The sequence below is a fragment of the Orbilia oligospora genome, assembly GCF_000225545.1.
Source record: "Orbilia oligospora ATCC 24927 unplaced genomic scaffold scaffold00173, whole genome shotgun sequence".
NCBI classification, from domain to species: Eukaryota; Fungi; Ascomycota; class Orbiliomycetes; order Orbiliales; family Orbiliaceae; genus Orbilia; species Orbilia oligospora.
The window spans coordinates 252,789-273,915 of record NW_011645730.1 but is presented as its reverse complement, the minus strand read 5'-3'; the positions used below and the strand labels follow the sequence as shown (position 1 = coordinate 273,915).

The 21,127-nt window shown below is 44.2% G+C and overlaps 5 protein-coding genes across 5 annotated transcripts; 1 reads left to right on the top strand and 4 right to left on the bottom strand.

The window, feature by feature from the left end:
- Nucleotides 1-2,603: 2,603 nt before the first annotated feature.
- On the bottom strand, nucleotides 2,604-4,864 carry AOL_s00173g85 (uncharacterized protein; the record flags this gene model as incomplete). Its single annotated transcript, XM_011127827.1, has 13 exons — nucleotides 2,604-2,690; nucleotides 2,753-2,877; nucleotides 2,941-2,976; nucleotides 3,051-3,075; nucleotides 3,138-3,178; nucleotides 3,257-3,336; nucleotides 3,427-3,494; nucleotides 3,577-3,820; nucleotides 3,891-4,010; nucleotides 4,112-4,164; nucleotides 4,345-4,474; nucleotides 4,585-4,650; nucleotides 4,707-4,864. The coding sequence occupies 13 exons, from the start codon at nucleotides 4,862-4,864 to the stop codon at nucleotides 2,604-2,606; spliced, it is 1,233 nt and encodes a 410-aa protein (XP_011126129.1).
- A 706-nt stretch (nucleotides 4,865-5,570) lies between these two features.
- On the bottom strand, nucleotides 5,571-6,608 carry AOL_s00173g84 (uncharacterized protein; the record flags this gene model as incomplete). Its single annotated transcript, XM_011127826.1, has 1 exon — nucleotides 5,571-6,608. One exon carries the CDS (start codon nucleotides 6,606-6,608, stop codon nucleotides 5,571-5,573), a length of 1,038 nt encoding a protein of 345 aa, XP_011126128.1.
- A 3,880-nt stretch (nucleotides 6,609-10,488) lies between these two features.
- Nucleotides 10,489-12,212, bottom strand: AOL_s00173g83 (uncharacterized protein; the record flags this gene model as incomplete). The annotated part of the gene is made up of 7 exons (XM_011127825.1): nucleotides 10,489-10,733; nucleotides 10,809-11,001; nucleotides 11,062-11,194; nucleotides 11,247-11,611; nucleotides 11,671-11,739; nucleotides 11,817-11,893; nucleotides 11,975-12,212. The coding sequence occupies 7 exons, from the start codon at nucleotides 12,210-12,212 to the stop codon at nucleotides 10,489-10,491; spliced, it is 1,320 nt and encodes a 439-aa protein (XP_011126127.1).
- A 1,609-nt stretch (nucleotides 12,213-13,821) lies between these two features.
- On the bottom strand, nucleotides 13,822-15,610 carry AOL_s00173g82 (uncharacterized protein; the record flags this gene model as incomplete). The annotated part of the gene is made up of 2 exons (XM_011127824.1): nucleotides 13,822-15,221; nucleotides 15,298-15,610. 2 exons carry the CDS (start codon nucleotides 15,608-15,610, stop codon nucleotides 13,822-13,824), a joined length of 1,713 nt encoding a protein of 570 aa, XP_011126126.1.
- Nucleotides 15,611-20,159: 4,549 nt separating this feature from the next.
- Nucleotides 20,160-20,551, top strand: AOL_s00173g81 (uncharacterized protein; the record flags this gene model as incomplete). Its single annotated transcript, XM_011127823.1, has 2 exons — nucleotides 20,160-20,247; nucleotides 20,355-20,551. The coding sequence occupies 2 exons, from the start codon at nucleotides 20,160-20,162 to the stop codon at nucleotides 20,549-20,551; spliced, it is 285 nt and encodes a 94-aa protein (XP_011126125.1).
- Nucleotides 20,552-21,127: the final 576 nt, after the last annotated feature.

Here is a 21,127-nt window from a genome sequence, read left to right as displayed (position 1 = left end):
ACAGGCGGACTTCACACGACATCACCACCAGACGGAGGGGGACAACTCATGCAATCATCAGGAGCAAGAGAAGTAGCCATGGAGCTTGAATTCTGAAACACCTGGAGGGGAAGAATAAAAAATAAAATAATCAAAAAAAAACTTCCCGGTGTTCAGAAGGAATTTGTATTTTTTTTTAATCTCAAGAATGTTACTTGTACACTTCCCCAACATGACGACGTGGGAGATACCTGCCCAACCTTTTCTTTCCCCTTCAACTTCGGCTATGGCAGAAGGGAAAAATTCTTCAGGCAATAGCATCAAGAAAAGCTCTGGGAAAAAAATAAATTAAAAAGATTGGCACGGTGCAAAGAGGGAAGGCATAAGAAGGGAAGAGAAGCTCATCATGTTCCCTTCCACCCCTCCCTTGTTGCTTTTTGCTTGCAGGTGGGCAAATCTATCCAATCACCGTCGACGAGGATTTGAGAACTGCATGCAAGTATGACTCCCTGATCCCAGCCGACGAGTGATTTTTTCGTATTTCACTTTCGTCGACGGTACAATCTTTTTGCTATATGCGAGGTTTGTTTGGTTCTCCGGGCTGGTTCTGCTCTTTTTTTCCTTTAGTACCCATCCAACCCTGCTCGGGTTTGTCTGGGAAAAATACACCGCCCTTAGACGTACCTCTGTCCTGCATTAACCTGAAATAGCTTTTATTGAGGAAAAAAGAGAGAGAGAAGGGAATGGAGAAGTGATACATAATCTTGGGAACCTCTGAAGGGGTCGGGCCTCGCATCTCATCGATTTCCTCTTTTCAGTGCATTGCAGTGAAATGTATGTATGCAGATGACCATTCGGGCTCGTACAATAACCTTTTAGCTATAGCTATAGGATGTAAGCTTCAATCTAGGAGATTTGATAACGATTAACAATACATCTATCTACAATATTACCGAAAGGGCTGATATAGAGCTAGCTGTGCCGTCTTTGATTACTTACTTGTAATCGGTTCGGACAAAAACCGCCTGGTGGAGACGGCTCGAAAATATTCGAATACGACCATACCGAACCGTAGTAAAAAGCATTGTGACGTATTTGCTCTGTCGAAGGTTCCGAAAGTATCTAACAGAAGATATTGGGAGAACAGATACAGTTGACGAACAAAAAAAATTTTCGTCTTAACTTTTTTTCCTTTTTCCAGTCGAAAGGTATTTCCCTTCCCGTTTATGCATAAAACTGGGTAGAGCTTTACCTAAAATTCACGGGCTAATCTCTTCCTATCGTTGCACATTAACGTTGAGAACGAGGAAAAAGGAAAAACACCAGGACGAAGATCTGGTCTTGTCATTCCAGGTTCACGGGGAAGACCATGTGTCTTTACGGAACAACGAAGAAGTTCCCTCGCCGCCTGTCCGTGAAATTCCAGTCTGAAACACTTCTCTATCTCATCGGAACAATGCAATAAGATTTCATGTCAAGCCGGGCGGAGAAGAACGAAAAGAAAAGAAAACTCTTCCCCATCCCCTGCCGTGTGATCACCGGTATCAAGACGCCGGGAGGCGAACGGCTCGAAATCTAAGGATTTTATCCTGGGCCCAAGATCTCAACAATACGAGCAGGGGCGTCGAACTCCAACGTTAACGGCAAATTCATGGAGCTACAAACACACGTGAAAGTCGATAACCCGCATTTGTTGCATTTCAGATCCTAACAAGCCACAACACCATCGGATGGTATAACTATAACTATAACTATAACTATAACGATATCGTGAAGAAGAAGAAGAAGAAAAAGCTTAAAGGCTTTCCTGCACAACAGCGGAAATCTAAAGCTAAGTCTGCCGCCGCCCCAGTTTCACGGGACCTTCGACGTCAGCATGAGAATGGGGAAAATCAATAACAAGCCGTGACCTGCATATCTTCTTTCCCTTGCCTATTGGCTCATCGCTCATAAAATTCCTGCGAGAAAAAGGGCGGTGCGCTACGGTGGGTAGACTGCAATTCCAACTGGATCGCAGAATCTCCTCCTGTTGGCACATGATTGGGCGTTAGTATTTATAGCTCCACCCTGCATGCACCTTCACCAGCACCACGTTTTTTTGACCTTGCCTTGTCAGAAAAAGCAGTCGGTCTTGCTTTAGCTTCCCAGAAAGTAAACACGGGCGCTATTCTTTGTTTAGAAGAATGTTTACTCGAACTCAATTGAGCCGGTGGAATACGATTGGAGGAAGCAGGGAGCTAAGGCCGGCCTGAGAAGATGGATGTCGTGCATGAAGAGGCTCAAAAGCGCAACAGGAAATATAAAAGTCGGTGCTGACTCTTGAGTCAGATGGCGAAGTTGGTGCGCTGTCAAATCCAAAAGTTTTTATCAGCGTGGCGCGGTTAATTAAACAGTTGCAGGTTGTCTATCCGAAGTACCGAAGATCTCATTAGTTGATGGATGGTGGCAAAGGAAAGATGAATTATATCGAATTATACGGATACGATGTGAAGCCTTTGAAATTACAACAATCTAAGCTATGATGAATCAAGAAACCCGAAAATATTCACTGCCCCTTAGACGCCGTGCCCTGTATTACTCTGTCTCAGATATCAAAATTTAGACACTAGATATCTAACTATGTTTTAAGCTTCATCGGTAAAAACTCTGCTCTCTCCTGTTGCCACGACATCAAATATACCAACTTCAGGAATACCTTTCCATTTTAAGGCCTGGATGATAAAACAACAATCAGCGGAGGGACGATTTGTGTAATGGTGATGTGGGAACTTACGTCTCGCAGCTTCTCTGGTGGTTCGAGGATAGGCTCATTCGTAAGCACCCAGGTTCCCCAATGCATCCCGAGCGCCTTCTTGCACTTGGTGTCAACGAATATATTTACGGAATCGTATGGATTTGCTATGGCGGGGTTGTTAGCCTTGCACTATGATATCATTCCACAAATAGTTGTGTCTCTCGTACCATGCATTGGGCTCATGAAATGCCTTGGACTATATGCTGTAATCGGATAAGCAGTATTAGTAAAATTTATTCACAGATGTTTTCACAAAGTTGTGACGAGAGTTGCATACCGCCAATGGGTATCATTCCCAAGTCCTAAGGTCACGATATTGTTAGTAAGATCACCGGTAGTACTACGTGAAGAGCCTATGACTTACGAAGGGACCCCTCAAATCACCAATTTGCTTGAACGCGGGACCTGGAGGAATTCGTGTTAGGCGATCACTTCCGTTTCCTAGATCGAGACAGGCAGCACACTGCATTAAAGACCACTTACAATGGGGGAGATCCTGGTATTTTTCGCCATAGTCGTCTTCACCTTCAGCAACCTGTGGAACCGCACGATATCCAGTGTCGCTGCACAAGCCGTTAGAACCAGATGGCCAACTATCTGAAATTTACAAACCAAGGACAATTGGTCATGCATATAGCATCTATCTTACGTACCCAGCAAAAAAGACACTCTTCCCTCCGCTTGTTACACCCCAACTGCTCCACAACGTCGAGTTTAGATCCTAAGGTTTCATACTACGTCAGTCGCGGGGCACATGCCCAAATCTATAAAACCCGAAACAAGAGGGGCAGCACAAGTCGTACCGTCAGCGTCCTGCCAGCAGTATGCTGGCAAGGAAAGTTTGATATCGTCGCACTCACAGACGATGTGGTTTCACCGTCTGTAGCTGTTTCCTTCGCCTTCACCTCGATGTTTATTTCCGTATCTTGCCACCAGTCTTGCTCAGTGCAGTTATCGATCCCGAGGCTCTTGAACCACTTATGATTGCCGAGAGGTACGAAAAAGTGGGCATTGGGAAACTTGGCGTGGATTCGTTTTACAGATGTGCTTCGAATGATGTTATATTAGTTGAAAACTGTTCTGACTTCGGTGTTCATTGCTCGCCTTGCTGACTTACACATCAAGATGATCGTAATGTGCATGGCTGATAATAACAGCATCTACGATCGGCATATCCTCGATCTCGCATGGAACCTTGGTATATCTTGCAGGGCCCATAAATTGAACTGGCGAGCATCTATAGTTCCAATGCAACGCGATATCCGTCGCGATATATTAGAACTCCATGTTTGAATTTATAGTTTGATAGTAGCACAAGAAACGAAAGGTTGCACAAACCTCTGACAAAATACAGGGTCGAAGAGAGCTCGGAACCCTCCTGGAAATTCTACCTGTATAATTTAAGACAAGAAAGTTTAGCGAATGCGCGGTTACTTTGTGCATATGTGCGTATAATACGCATTTGCTTGATGCTCCGTGACTTTTAGAACAACCACAGTACCGAGCAGCTTCCAGCATGCAGCACTCCAATCACAACGGCAATCAGAACTAGGTTTAAGCAAGATACTTACCAGGAAACAAGCATGACCCAACCAAGTAGCCCTTAAATCTTTTATGTCTGTCCTACTCTCTTCGAATTGTGGCTTTACAACAGAGACCATTCCAGGTTCTACCTTCGGCCACTGGCCTCCCAAGAAACCCCTAATATAATATAAGTATCAATTTGCGAACTCGGGTTACCCCCCCCCCAAAAAAAAAAAAAAAAAAAAAAAAAAAAAGAAGGGAAAGAGATAAGAAAAGGGTATGCATACGAGATAGCCCATTTTCCAACTGCAACCCGGTCAATATCGTGCCACGAAGGCCAAGGGTTTGCGAATCTATCAACGTTGATCAGTAGGTCTATTTGGTAATGCGGGGAGGAAACCGTTAGTACCTTCCATTTGCCAAATGGTGCTTCTTCTCCTTAGCGTCCTCGGGCGCGGGCAGCCCAGGTTTGGCTGATACCAAGATACCAGCGCTCGTTGCCATTCTGACTGTTCGCGAACTTTTGAAGCAGGACTTGAATGCGTGGAAAAACCGTCTCCCAACCATGAATCGGACTCGTATGTTTTAGCTGTCAGTAGCTGTCGAATTATCAGTAGCAATATTTGCTGAGGGGTCCTGAGTAAGCCGGCAAGAGATTCAATCGCGGTTTGCGACTTAAAAGGGATTTTGAATCGGGTCTGGGGGAATTAAACCGGAGGTAACGGGGCTTAAGCGGACTAATTTTGGTATCCGCCTCCGGCCATTCGTAATTCCTGTCAGCAACACACGTGTGCTCGACTCATTCCCCGCGTAGCTCTAGATTTCGATATTGTAAACTACATCGGGTTTAGGTACTTTTGCCCGCAAGATCTAGTACCAAGACTTCTCAAAATTGGACCAGCTAGGGATGTTCGCGGAACTTAACTGGGTAGCTGTATTTTGGGCAACGCATATTTTACCACATTTCGTCGTATTCAATAAGCCCGTTGGGAGATTTAATAGCGGTAGAGACTTTTAGTAGGTAGGGATTCATTTAGGTTTTTATATGCGACTATATAAATCTGAACTAAGAACATTAATGAGACAGGGACGCTCCAATAGATGCCAACTACAATATTAAGGCAGACCCCAGATTAAAAGTCGTGCTCCAGCTTTTGTTAATTTAATCCAGAAAATTAAAATGAGTGACAAGAATGTAAAACTTGCGAACCAAAATGCCGATAAAATAAATTATGAAATGAACGTGCGGTGAAAAGAGGATAGGTCCTCCAAATTATTCTTCGGGGCCTGGTTTTGCAGCCTCCCTTGCCTTTTGAATAGCTGCCTTCAGCTCCGCCGCTTTCGTGATGGTCGTCTTCGACGATGACTTTTTCTCGGAACTAGTACTGCTAGTAATTTCTGCATTTTGCTGAACTGAGAACCCCCAATCTCCAAGGTCCAGTTTCTTGATGAGCGTATAAGTTCTGGGGTCGGTAGCAGCAATGACCTGAGCTTGTGAACGGGTATCGTCGCCTTCGCCTGGATATTCCAATCCAACGACTGCCTTGCCGGTCGATAGGAATGGCTCCAGTAAATTACACTCGTTGTAGTAACTGCACTGTTCATTGACAGCATAGTCGAAGTAACGAGCGAGCACTTTGGCCTGGTCGAGGTCGTTCTTCAAAGCAACCGTCATCTTCAAGCTGTGGCTGATGTCCGCCAACATCTTATTGTAGGCGAGTTGGTGGGACTTGGTGATTTTAAATCCAGAATTTTGGGTATATCCATCAACATTATCCCAATCGACACCGTCAAAACCCTTAGCTTTGGCCTTCAAGACTCTCTTTTTCATCAACTTCCTCAAGGTAGAAATTTGGCGTATATCAAGCCATTTTTCACCAGGCCAACCGTCTAGATCTTTACCGCGAATGCTTTCCGGAAAACTGCCAGCGTCTGACCTCCAATCTTCCCACGAGCCGGCGGAAAGGTATGCAATGACCTTCATACCCTTGGCTTTCAAGGCCTTAACAGTAGCCTTGTCGGTATCGGCATCAATTTCGATAGCATCAACAGCGACATCCTGATTAATCGTCCCAGAAAGTTGAATCTGCCATGTCGTAGCCTGCGTGGGAACCCACCAGCTTTTTGCTGCCCTTTCCACGAGTTCGGAGCCCCCTGAGACTGTGCCGGTCATATTAGATGTGGATTCTTCGATAATTGGCTCCATCCCGGGAGTAATCGGTGCTGCCATTGCTCCTGGAGCACCAAAGAGCATAAACTCTGAGGCGGCTAGGATGGAAAGTAATGAAGCTCTTCTGCCGATAAGATGCATCTTTAAAACCTTGAAATTTGCTCAGCACTGTTTGTGGAGCAGTAGACTAACAATAATACTAGAAGGAAAAGAATGTGAAGAGGAAGGAGAGAGAAGTTCTCAATATGGCAGATCAGTGCGTTGATCAATGCTACCGTTATTAATATTGAGCTATCCGCAAACGGGGGGTAGATGCGGCGATCGAAAGATGGATTTTGAAAAGGGCAACAGAGGGAGTTCTTTACTGTTATATATACACATACTTCAACTGTCTAACATTGATACCACCCACGACAGGAATATTAAATAGGTAGTACAGGAGATTCAAATTAAGGTGTAGAAGAGGCTGCGAGTTTGCCTGATCTTGACTCGAACTTTACTGAACTCGTGAGCCGCGAAGTTTCTTTGAATAGAAAATATAGAATCTGTATGGTCTCCTCCTGTCTATGGCGTCTACCTGCGCAGGCTTTGTTATGGGATCTCGCCATTCATCCAACTCTCAGGGGAACGAACCAAGACTTCGGTAAGTTCAAGAAACTATAGCCCTACTGAAGTTACACGTTTAAAGTTCGCCGTTTTCAATATCACGGGCCCTGAAAACGGTTTACAATTGCTGCTTTGAACCTAAAATTGAAGAGGCAAAGTGTGTGTGTGAGATGGCCCTCGCTTGTGCTCGAAGTGTCTCGCGAGCAATGATTCGTAGCAGTAACTGAGACGTCTGGCCTCGTTCATGTTTCGTTACCAACCTGAATACCATATACAGTAACTCTACTCCTAAGAATGGTAATTCAGGGTCTGGATTAACTTGGATTTATTGAAAGACTTCCGTTTGCGTCGATAGTCCAACGCATTCCAAGAATATAATTACAACAGTTGGCTGCTGCCGCAAGGTCCATTTTAAAATGGCACTAGCTTTACCGTTGGAACTAAGGAACGATACTGCTCTCATCGAGATCGCAGTCCTTTATGGTTTCGGTAAGCCCAGTTCGATATCCAACATATCTCCAGATATGGCGAGCTTTATGGATCCCATGGCCAATTCTAGACGTAGCTCTTAAGATCTTGGGAATATCATATTCTGATTGCCGTCAGCTTCTTGTGTAGTGGCATCGCGAAGCCACTAATTGATCAAATCTCGAACTTTATTATTCTCTATTGCCATTATCGGTTCGATCCGCCTGGCGAAAATATTATTCATTAAACAGAACCTAATTGAACACTAGGACCATGATGCGGCGGTGTAGAGTTTATCTCTTCCTAAGCATTGTAATCCTGAAGATCTCCCGCACCGCCACCTTACAAATTCTAGAAGGAAAGTACATTATTGCATCTAGAGATGATCTACAAACTAAGATAAATAGAATTCAGCCATGCTTCCTGACCTTTGACATTGTGAAATGCCAGGGGAAATATTCATTCCCGTTGTTTTAGGGTGGTGCCTGACCAGATAGCAGTCTAATCTTCGCGTCAGTTTGGATTCGGGTAATGCTACGGAAACTTTTTGAAGCATGTCCGAGTCCGTGCTTTTGGTACCCAAAAATATCTAGATGATTGAGGTCAGGGGTTTCTGTTCTTTTGACTTTATAGACCTTTCTGATTCTGGACGGCCTGCAGCTCTTAAAATTGACGTCATTCGTGAATTCAGAAGCTAGCTTTAAGTTTTCGTTGAAATAGAATAATATATCGTAGGATGCTAGAGTTTACACATATTTTAGGGCCGTCTTAATCTTTTCTAACAGCCCGAGTGTTCATTGACTGTATTATGGTCAACTTTATTCCCTATTGTTTCCTTTATTGCTGCCCTCGTGGAAGATCTGAGCCCCCAGGTCACCATTAATCCCGGGCATTGGTCTCCAGGAACTGGGGAGGTCAAAGTTCCTCGGGGTCTACTCGACATGATCTCCCATAGTCTAGTTCGCTCCATACCGGCGAGGGAACCTTAACATCTGTAGCTATGACGTAGTGGCGGCGCTTGGTAGTACTGATCTAGGCCTATGAGACCCATAATATTAATTCCCCCAGTTAGAAATCAATTGGTAATAATGTTTGCTCCACATGCATATGCATTATCTATCGGGGTTTAGACTATCGTTCACTTATCAAGCTTGCCAACCCTCTTGAATAGCGGCGGGCCTTATTCGCAATCGCAATCTTTAATGGATGTATGTTCAAGTTTCAAAACCGGGTCCACTCTCATGCAGCCAGACTAAAATATTCAAAGTACCTTAGCCAGGAGATAGCCACGATATCGATCGATCAACATCAAAAACAAGAAAAACTAGCGAGTCAGTGGCATAACCACGGTACCAATTACATCGATCTTAACGCTTTCAAATTAATTCAAAAACTATTCGACGGCGACTACTTTTAGCAAATCGGAATTTTCCCCGAACCGGTTGGGTTTGCATATTGTTGCATTACAAAACCTCTCCGTGAGCTCCAAGCCCACCTGTTGTTAGTTAATTATCCTAATCCTTGGTCGCAAGATCAGCTAGAGATATCACATTGTGCTGACTAGGAGCATTATGCATGTGCAGCTCACCACTTCTACAGCTCCTAGAGCTCCTAAAATTCGGTTCTCGAGCCCACCTTTAACATCGACCTTGCAGGACTGTTGCATTTTGAGCGTTGGGTTGGCCTCGTAAGATCCACACCGGCTGCAGGCTGCATGCTAAGTAAGTAGTAGGTATATATGGGGTGAGCATAATCAAATAGTTGACCCCAGCCTCCTGGATCCCGCATAACCCTGGTGCCGATACGCGATCACTTCTATCCAAGATCACATAGTTTACTATATCGAGAATGAAAATTTTTTTCGTTTTAACACCCCACTATCCTCCCACCACCACCAGTTCAATTCCCTATTTCGGTCACCCATGCGACCCGTCCGGCTTTGGCAATGCGCCCTCAAAAAGCTCATGCACTGCACGTATATGTATCTGAAAGTAAGTACTTACCTTCTTGTCGGAACCTTTTCAACTCAGGAACTCCTACCCGACCAAAGACGGGACGAAATGGTCTACCCTGTGCGGCATGTAATGCATAAAACCAAAAGAATACCAAAAACGAGTAATATAGCCTTGAAGAATTAAACGAGTTTAAAGCTTTGATAAAAAGCCAAAAAAAAAGAAGTTACGGTATTGCCAGCTCACCATGCCGATAGCTATCCGGTATTCGGAGAGAAAAATTCGTTCCCTCGTGCATTGGAGATGTTGTATTCTAACGTTATAACCGATCATATCGATGTTACATTCTTTGGCTGAATTATATGCAAGAGATTGAAGCCTCTATAAGCTATACGAGTAAGTCGATCCAAATAATCTATTATATTTACATATATTTATATTTGTACCGACCTTTGAGTGTATACAGCCGCAAACACTGTTGCATAGGTTTATAAAGCTGCAAGCCGGCGCCGTATGCACCGAGTACACTAGTAACTGCATATCTACGAGAAAAATATCACGTCTAAGGGTATTTTATACATTCGGCATGAGAGGCTCCGAAGCCGTAGTTGAGAATCTGCGAGTATATGCATCTCATACCTTTACAATTATTAATACTCCGAGGGTCTTCGGAATTCATGGAAAAAAGTCCACTAGCATTAAAATAAATTTCCCGGGGAATGGTAAAAAACAACCTAATTATCGTCAAAACGTAGAGAATCGTCAAAAAGGGGGGTGTCAAGAAGGCTGAAAAACATAAAAGCGAAAAAACTGTTTCCTTGAAAATAGGAAACAGTATGCGAAGGTGGGTAACGAGGGCTAGAAGTTTACTACAAAGGCTTAATGATTTCTGTTCACTTAATTCCCGTCGCTTCTCTTTCCTTCAATACATGTTTTGTTGAATATGCACATACCGAAACATGCATATAAGAAAGTAAGCGGGAGAAAAACTTTCTTTACAAAAGAGCAGCTCCACCCAAGAGGCCAGCAATCACTATCGAGCTGATCGATCCGATCATCACAAAGTTCAAGGATGGAATGATTCCGGGAGCAGCATTTGGCGATGTAGTAGTAGCCTCGGCTGGTCCTCCAGTTTCGGTTTCACTGGGTGGAGGGGCGGGACCACTCCATTGGTTGCTTGGGCCGTCGAGACCGAGGGGTTCACCGGCACCGTTCTTGAGGTAACCTTCTGCTCTGCGGGCTGAATAAAGATAGGTTCGTTAGAATGGTTTCTGAGTTCCCAGGTATGGAAATGTGCATGAATATGGGTACTTACGCATAGCTGGAAGACTGCACTCGGCGTCCCATACACCGGGGATACGGGATGGACATTCGGAGGCTTCGCCTGAAGTGACAGTGGCACCACCGTCTCCGGTTGGGTTTGCAATCTTTTCGTACATTTCCTTCAAGTTATCATAGTCGACCAGAGGCTCAATTGTCTTGAGATCATCAGAAACTTCGACGAGGCCCTTTATTATCCAATATGTTAGCAATAATCTATCACTAGTAGGGAACAAATTCAAACGCACAAAGTTATTTTCTTCTTGAGTCCATTCAAATACAAGACCGCCACTGAAGACCCCGGTCATATTGGTATGGTAAATCGATTCAATTTCTTTGAATTGTCTTGGAGGATTGGTGTTACATCCGAATTCAGACAAGCTATGATTTCATTAGCGGCTGCTTGTATTATTTGAGAATAGGAAGCCCATACAAAGCGGGAATACCGTAATCGGTATAATTCTTGACCTTTTGATCATAACCAGAAATCAGGTACGAACTGGCAGCGCCGCACCAAGAGTAGTCATTGAAGGCGTGGAAGTCAACACGCTCGGCATCCGGTCCAGAGTTCATGTATTCGGCAATAAATTGGCGGTTTTGAGCGACATCTGCGGCAGAGTAGCCGATTGGGATGGCTCTCAAATTGCGGGCCTTTTGGTAAGCCTTCATGTCACGAACTGTAGCCTTTACGTAGGTGGCGGCGTATGTATTAGATTCTTCGTTGACGACTTCATTGCCGGCGAAGTATGCCATCAAGTTGGAATATTTGCTCATGACATCCATGGTTCCGAAGACGTGCTGATAATGAATCATTAGCCATTATACAATGGTGTATTGAACATTTGGTAGGTATTTACCTGCAAGTAAACTTCATTGTAGGAGATGGCAGGGTCATTCCGGGTGATAGAGTGCGTGGGTGTATTGACCTAGATGCCAGAAAACCATGTTAACAATTCTTTTATATAGACAAAGACTTATAACGGTTCTTATATGCATGACTTACATCCAAAATGAGGTAGATGCCGGCATCATCGAGCATCTTCATGCACTCATCATGATTCGCTGCACTGTCTATAATATCTATTGAAAAGTCAGCACCACAATCCATATACCAAGCGGCAAAGTGTCTCCAATATTGATTTTCGATATAAAAATACGTACAGACACGGATGGCGTTCAATCCCAACTCTTTCATAGCCGGGATGTCACGACCACAGATCGCAGTATCCGCAAGGGGATCCTTTGGATCTGATGCCCCTCCGGGCTGGTAATCGACACCACGGACATAGAAACGAGTGTTTCCAGAGTAGAACGCATTTCCACGGATCGTGATTGGAGTGAGTGCTGCAGCTGCAGAAGTTGCAAGGGTAGCTAAACCGGCTAATGTAGAGAACTGCATTTTGACAGGTGATTGACGGAGAAAGTGGGCAACAACAGGCAATTAGTGACTATGATTATAACGATATATAAGTAAAGGAAAAATCCTTTGAGTGCCCGGCCTAGTGTATGGCGTATATAAGCGTGGGAGCGAGAGATTAGGTCTTCTTTGAAGTCCGGAGAGACGTCTATAGCTAAATGCAGTGTCTATAAGGCTGGCTGAGTCGACCAGAAATGTGTTGCGAACGAGTGTTGGAAAACGCGTCCTTCGCTCTTGTTCCTCCAATCCAACAGGGGCAGAGAGCGACTACGAAAATAGTATCGACGACCACAAACGACAATATTACAAAAAACGATGGCGGTGAAGGAGGACTACTGGGAAGGAATAAGAGACAGCGAGAGACAGCGAGGGCTGAAGTATGTAAGAGCGAGCGGGAGAGAGCGATAAACAAAGCCTCACGGACAGTCGCGGGAGGAGGAAACATGCAACCCAAGCAATTGACTAGAAATAGCCATCTGGGCATGGAATTCTTCATTTCCTATTTGCTTGGATTCATGATACCAAGCAAAACCAAGACCGACCATTGTTGCATTGTCATCGGGTAGGCATGTAGCCTCGCCGCAGAACGGATATGACAGGCTACATTGGCGTCAGGTACCGGTTCCTTTAACAGGCTCGGCATTCTGAAGATCAGGTTTTTGGCGATTCAATCGATTCCAAGGCGTTTCGTCTAGATGACTTGCAATTGAGGTCCTTTCCAAGCATGCACAACAGGCAAGAGAATCAAATCATGAAGGGAATTTCAGTATGTTACAAATGTTTCGAATGTTTTGTTTGTTTGGCCAGCTGATTTGTTTAGCACTTGCCCGATCCACTGGAATTACCCCGGCCAAAGGTGAGGTCATTAAACTGGGGTAATAAATGACCGCCACTTCTATGCACAGACGAGGCTCTAATTTACGCCTTCTGTCGGGATACACTTTCTACACTCAATCGATTCATACGCCGCGGACTGAAAGTCTAGAAAACAAAAAGAGCTGCCTGCAACTGCCTGCATACCGGAGGGATGTTCCTATGTGATTTAGTGCACCCCCAATCGCAAGGTTTTGAGGGTATCAGCCTCAAAAAAAGATGTTCCCACTCCATGAAAGCTGGTCTAAAATACCACATACTCAACCCACAGACCTTATAAGGCTAGCCGCTTGGCGTTATTGGGTTTTAGATGAAATAAATATTAATCGATCGCAGGTATCAAATTGCAGTTCTATTGCATAGAAAAATGCGTCTATAATAATAAAATAAATATATACAGGTGAAAGGGTATTAACCACTAAAAAATCAAAAGCACCGAGCGGTTATCAAAAGGGGGGTGGGTATTGGGGGTAGGTGTGTGTACAATAAGAAATGGGTATTCTTATCCGTCAAGACCTATTAAATTCATTGCAATCCAGGGTATTCTTTGTAACGTAAGATCAAAACATCAAATTGCAAAACAGATTTCCTCCGATAAAGCCAAGCCGAAACGTACCCTGGGTATAAAAGCGACAAACATAAAAAAAAAGATTTTGGTAATATAATGAGAACCGCTGCCCTCTCAATCGAGACGACGGCTGGAGCTGGCGTGAACGGATTACATGTTCTCAGCTGGGGCATCAAGGGCGCCGGCTGGATGGTTTGGAATTGGCTCGTCTGGGATCACTGGGCCGGGGCCACCGAATGGAATTGGAAAGCAAACTTCTCCAATTGGCAATCTAGTACCCCAGAGTTTCTTGTTGAAGCTTGGTAGGATGTTCGGGATCCCACTGTACTTTCCAGCCTTGAACCATAGCTCAATATTTGCAGCAGAGGACGCCCTGACACCAGTGGTAACAGCTCTGTTGTCCAACTTCGAATCATCTGGGCAGAAGCCTTCCTTGTTATAGCCGGCCTTGAAATCGGCATTTAGCATAGGCAAGCTGATTTCGAGAGCACATTCAACACCAATTTTATCAAGGACTTTAACACCAAAGGCAATGAGTGGCTTGGAGTAGACCATTGCAGAAGCAGTGACGGCGACACTGTTGAGGCTGATGAAAGGGTCCATAGTTGTTCCTTCGAATCCATTTGCTTCGGATTTAGAAAGATCCAAAAGGTCGGCATACAAAGCAGCGCTGTCGGGAATAGCTACATCAGCACCAACGGTTAGGTTACCGACACCTTCGGAGCCGAAACCAGCCCCGACTTCATATTGGAGGGATGGTCCGAGAAGGAAGATCTTGGGGATGCTTAGGCCGGGAATTCCCAAAGAGAAGAGAGTCGCATCAACCCTGAGTAGACCTGGAGGGATGGCAGCACGGAGGATAGTTTCGAGTCCAACTGTTCCACGAAGGTTCTTGGGTTTGGCACCAATGTAGAGTTCCTTAACAGCGAACTTGACGACTTTGACATAACCGGTGACCTGAAGCCCACCAGAAAGACGACAACCAACGCAATTAATGTCGACTTTGCCATAGCTCTTGAAGGGATCGGACATGATAGTCTTTCGGGTGGTCTTGTCGCCGACAGTAAGATCCCAGTAGACGGACCTTCCGAAATCGAAGTTGGTGAAGATGTCAAAGAATCCTCGTTTTGTGATGTCAGAGCTCTTAAGCTCACGCTTAGTAACACGTTTCTCGACATTTGCGCTTCCGAGACTAATGTCGAAGTCGCTTGCCAGGGTATTCCATTCAATAGCTTCAGTGGTGAGAACAGTTCGGAATGTCTCCTGGTCATACTGGACCTTGGCGACTTTGTACGGGTTTCGTTGGGCATCTTGACCACATCCAGGGTGATTGGCAATCAAGAAGAAATGGTCTTCCGTATCCTCGTTAACCCAGTCCCAAGTTTTGATAGCATAGTCCATTGCATCCTTATGGTGGAAGTCTAGCGTAATGCTCTGAGTACCGCAATAGACATCTTTAAGAAGGCCATCGAATCTTTCCATCATAATCAATGGGTGGCCATCATCAGGCTGGTATAGGGTCATGTTAGCCAGGTAGATTTGGGATTTTGCTAAGTAAAGAGGTAAAAAGATTAGTCGCGAGTCCAAAGCCTTAAGAGGAACCATCCAATCAGGTGAGGAACTTACAGACGACACCGCCGTAGATCATTTTAACGTTTTCCTTGAGGTCTAATCTCGAGAGGTCATCCGATCTCTTCCTCAAATGAGGAGGAATTAAATCGTCTTCGTTAATAGGTAATAGCTCAATTACATTGTCCATAGAGTCTTCAACAGATCTCCTCTGGAAATCATTGAGCCTGAACACCTCAGAGGACAAGTCATCTTCTCGGATGGGTTGAAGACTTGTGTGTAGTCGAGAACTAGCGATAGGACTAGCAGAGATCTGAAGGCCTAGTAGCCCTACGGACAAGATAGTGGGAAAGAGTGTCGAGGCAATCATATTTGAGTCTCTTTGTATTATAATACTCAAGAGTATCTTATGATAGTCGAAGATGGAATGATATAGTTGTAATAAAAACTGATAACGACCGTGGAATATACCACAGTCTTATAGCTCTCGACGTTTGATACAACTTTGGAGGGTTTAGATATCGGACCCCTCACAAGTCTCGTACATCCATGGTCATCAGGGGACGCATAGATGCGGACACATGCAACAAAACTGGCGCACATATTGGAGCTTCACTAGGTGGCAGTCGGACCAGGTAATCGATACGGATAGCCCGGATTTGGAAAGGTAAATGATTGATAAAAGGGGAAGGAATCATTTGATACTCCGCTCTTATCGAGCACTAGGGTACCCTTCTCACCCCAGTCCTTAAGGTTAAAAACGCAGTGACCAATCGAAATTCTTCATTGAGACGAGTGGGCCCGCAAGAATATCCATATATTTTTTTTTCAAAGTCACCCGACGATCTGTATAGATCTAGGTTGATAGCAAGGAGCATATGCTGGGTAGGGTAGGTATAGAACATGGAACCGAGGAGCTGTGGAGATGTCCATGCTCTATCTCTGAACCAATTGCCAATTGCAAGTGTCAAGCCGATGCCAATACTGTCACTGTGGCTTCAAAAGGCTTCTGGCTCCGTATTGCATTGAGTCCGCTCGCCTACAAGCGTCGGTGGGGATTCGTTTCTCTACATGCGCAACTAATCGTCGGGGAGTTTGGTATGGCCAGCCTTTCTATGTTTTCTTCAGTTGCTAAGCCAGACTCTAAAACGTTAAAACAACATCGAAGATGGGGGGAAATACCTTCAGGGTCCTCCTTAATGAGACTATTCCTGATATTGATGCCTTGCGACATCACGTTCTGCGAACTAGTCGGGCAGGTGCACATTATCAAAAGCCGATAACTTACTATCCAAGACCACCAAACGCCACACCGGATTTCTTAATCGGCCTGGTTCAGATAGTTAAAGTGCCCGGGCTACCCCAGCCTTATCCCAGCAGCCGAATGTCAACCGAAGGCTAAGGTTGAGACATCTACAGCCAACATCTAGAAAAATCCCGGCATGTGAAAAATCAACTTCCTTCTCGGTCGAGCTTACTATTTAGGATGCTCATAGGGGTAACTACTCCGATTATGCCTAGCATTTCGAAGATAAATGGAAGTTGCGGAAATCAATTTCGCTTGGCAACCCGTGGCTTGTTCTTCCCGTTCATGCGAACTCTAGTTTTACGAAAAACACCATCGATATCACGATAAGTTATTGTGATGTTAGAATTAAAAAGGCGGAGAGATTCAGATTGAGCCAAGACTAGGAGCTAGAGCTAGGGGACTTGTTTTATACCAAGGCTTCGATACCACAAGGCATGGTACGTATCCCGACCCAAGAATTCAGTTTTTTTTTTAATCAAAGCGGCTCCCAATATTAGAATAGAATGTCAAGCCTCGGTGATAATCTCGAATTCAGCAAATCCCTTTGTCAGCATTTAAAGTTGTAGCTAACTTAGTTCCGTAGGCGCTACGAGACTTGGAGAAAGGACCGTAGTATAAGGCACAAAAAAAAAATTGGAGCCTACATCTCGCATTGCATTGCAGACGTCAGACGGGATCATGACATTCGAACCATCCCCAACTGGTGTTAACCCGACATTCAAAGCTTGTTAGCACACGTGCTCTATAAACCTAAGCTCGAATCTACATGTGTGCGAAGAATTTTGTTTTCTTCAATAGTCTCATTGTACATGTATATGTGTCGACACAGACCGGAGATTTCCCGACAAAAATTACCAATTATTAATCCGCACCGACCAAGTCAATTCTCGCCTTCTGTAGATGCTCCACTCTTGCATATGCACGGCGGGTTCTCGCTAGAACGGGAAGTCCGGAAAATAGCAACGTGGTGTGCATATATGGTGAGTGGATATTGATAAAAGCCTGGAATTATATGTTTGTCCACACGTCACCTGCAGCTGCATCAATTGGAAATCCCGCATGTATTGAAATCGACGCTAACTGCCGGCTGGGTCATATATCCCACACAACCATATATAAAGGTTATGGTTATAAACGTTTTCTGAGGATATTATCGACACATCGAAATTGCCCTACTCCTCAATTAAAAGGATCCGAGGGTGGGGGGACATGCCTGTGTGTATGCGTATTGGATATTTTATTTGTATTTTAGTTACATATTATAATTACCCACGTGGGAGTAGACTCTTCAAATATTGTATGAATTGGCCCTATAACAAGCTTAAGCTCGAGGTCAACCAATTAGATCTTAAGTTAAAGGGTACTCGAGACCCGTTCTAAACTATGCATACTTCTATTACACTATATATAAGTTATGTGTAGCACAATTGTACAATTTCGATCCAATATATTAATATACTATAGATTCCATGAAAAGCCTTTTGATTATGGTTTACCTTTACAGTTGGAGGCCGAATTCTAGATTGCAATTGATGGAACCAATTTTAATCAGATATTAGGATTTAAATCCTACGGTCCTTCAGCTAGCCCGCCTGGATCAATCTTATAAGATCGCAAGTTTAAAACCCTTGCAAACTGTTTTTGATTACCTAAATTCTCATCTAATCTCTTGATCAATCTAATCGTTTTGCGAAATCACCTTCCAATCTTGATATATCTCAAGCCTGTTCCCAAATATGTCAACAAACCCACGAGGTTCACTAACTTGGCATTTACGATGACACTTTCCTTCATCGTCTAAGTTAGGTCTCGTTAACTGTCAAACTAGAGACACACAGTAATATTAATAACCTGTTAGTTTTCCGATATTTTGGATTTGAGGAATGTAACTCTAGCATTGGGGGGGTACTTATCTGCTATAGCCTTACACAAACCTTTGTTTCAGCTCGCATATCTGATAGCCTACCTAGATGCCCATGCATGCATGTCTCGAGTAAAATAAAACGAGGGGTTACGAGGTATAGGGTATCCTGTCTTCCCCGCAAAATGCCTTCGCATAGAATTTCCCGATATCTCTGAGATTAGAATGTTTCGTTTCATGTATAATCGCAATAATATTGAGTAATCGACAAATTTCTAGACTAATATTATAATGGGATTTGATCATCAAGGAGGGATTGCGACACCGATGTACCGGAACTCAGATGTTAATAAGATTGATTGATCAACAAAGACAATCCGTTCCTGGTCGTAGTGTGATATCGCAATAGATGTCGACGTTTTCAGCTGGTTGTTTGAACGCCGTGAACCGAGCATGTCCAGCCGAGTATTAGAATTCCTTGGGCATCCTGTTCAGTAGACAGATCCAACTTACTTCTTTCTTAATTCAAGCGTAAGCAATGGTCATCCTGATCATGCATGATTGATAGGCGGGGGCAATATCCAAAATTTGAATCATTATATATTGTAAAGTACCTGGTCTCGACATATGTCATAAATTAACCCCAAATATTATAGTTATAAATATAAGCCGTAAAAATTGAATCGATCTTAGCTTATATAATTTAATATAATGACGATATTCAGTGAATCAATAAAATAACCAATCAAATATATATATTTAAAAGAGCGATATATATCAAATGTACAACTGTTCACCTTGTCTCGTCGCCAGAATCCTCAGCTGTTCACCATGCGCCAGAGCTGTATGCTTGTTGGAATTCCAACTAAAAGATGCGCACGTGCTCACAGTGAACGACCCGGCAACACTTCCTTACCATGGAATGCAAGGTCCCGCTCAAAGGTCCAAGAAACCGGACGGAATTGAAAGATTAAAAGTCGATATCGTGAATAGGAACTCCATATCCCTTGTGGCCGTGTTTCATAAATGCACAGTCCCGTTTATGCCCTTTCCCCATCGACGTTTCTCAAGCAATTGTCCGTCCGGCCCGTCAAGCAATCATCATGCGGCAATCGAGTGACATCAGTGTACCCAAGATTCTGGGCAGCCTAAGCCGCATAAAGCTAGCCAGTCCAGCCTCCCCTGATGCCATTTGCTAAATTTGAACTTCGGATACTAATCGGTTTTGATGTAACCTCAGAGAGTTGATAGAAAACTTTCAAGTGTTTCCATCTACAATCATATCTCTTCTTTTCGTGCATCCATATCTCGACAGCATCCCATTTTTATTATTTTTTTTATCTTCGAAGATCAGCTTGATTATAAGTTGCTCCGTACAACGAGCATCCCTTTGGTTTTTATTTCACGAACACTTGAGACTCTTATCGGTGAAAGTCAGCTCTCCGACAGTGGGTGTTTGAGGCATCAGCATTGAGCTTTCATCCCGTCTGCAAACACACCGGCCCGTCTACCTCCCGAGCTCGGTGTACCGTATGCTACGGACGGCACAAATTCGACGTCGAATTAGAATTTGTTAAGGGGGCCTAAAAGCAAATACGGAGAACCAAACCATTTCCTTTCAAGACCGCAACTTGTTATTCCTTTGGCTGGGAGGCGCTGTCTAGAGTGGCTAGAAACCTTGCGTTCGAAGCCCAAAGGCGTCAACACTAACTCAAAACTCCAAAAGTGTGGGCGGAGCTTTCAACAGTCATGAAGACTTCAACCCTTCTCTTTACAGCTGTATCTCTCCTACCGTCGTTAACGGTAGCACAGGCTGCCGCTGGCGGTGGTGTTTTGCGTAAGTTTTGAGTTTGCGTTCTGAAATAGGCCTCCTTCGCACTGTTGTCACAGGCATACTTCAAACGTTACCCGGCTGACAACCGCCTTTTTTTCTTCTCCTCATAGCCCCAGTAGCTCCGCCAGCAACAACAGTTTGGGTAACTGTCACTGATGCCCTCGGCGCCGTCGCTACCGTCCCGTCACTTTATACACAGAAATTCAGGAGCCCGTCTCCGCTGGTACAACTGAAGAGTGGCCAGATCGGGCTGGGGCAGTGGGAGACGGAAGCTCGCGCAACTGGAACGGCATCACCAGGCAACTAGCTCGAAACGTCAACGTGGTAATGTGAGAAGGATACACAGCTGGATTATTTTGTTATCAAAAGCGCATTTTTTTTTTTGTTTGGTTTAATCTTTGGGGGGTACGATTTGGTACATATAAAGTGCGACAGGGGTTTCATGGGTGTGATAAAGATAGCTGATTCCGATTGATTTTTAGCGATACGCAAGTAGATTTGATTTTCTTTGTCCTTGATTGCATCGATTGAAAGTATTTTGTATTGAACAGCTGGCTTTGCGCTGGAGGTTGGTTTGCAACATTTATGGGGCGTAGTTTGTGCCCAATTTTCGCTATCAGATGCGGCTTTATCAAAATCGATGCCGACCCAACTATTCGAAATAGTATGATACATATGTTGTTGTTTGTAGGTGGTATCGATTGATGTGGGATGCTGTGCTGGACTGTGTTAACTGTCCGTCTGGAATACAAACAATACAAACTCGAGTCCCGCTATTGGACTGGTGTCTTTGAAACAACCATATTTCGGCGGCACATTCTGCAAAACGGAATCACAATGGCGTATCAATATGCGGCACCTTATGTCGCGTTATTGATTTGAA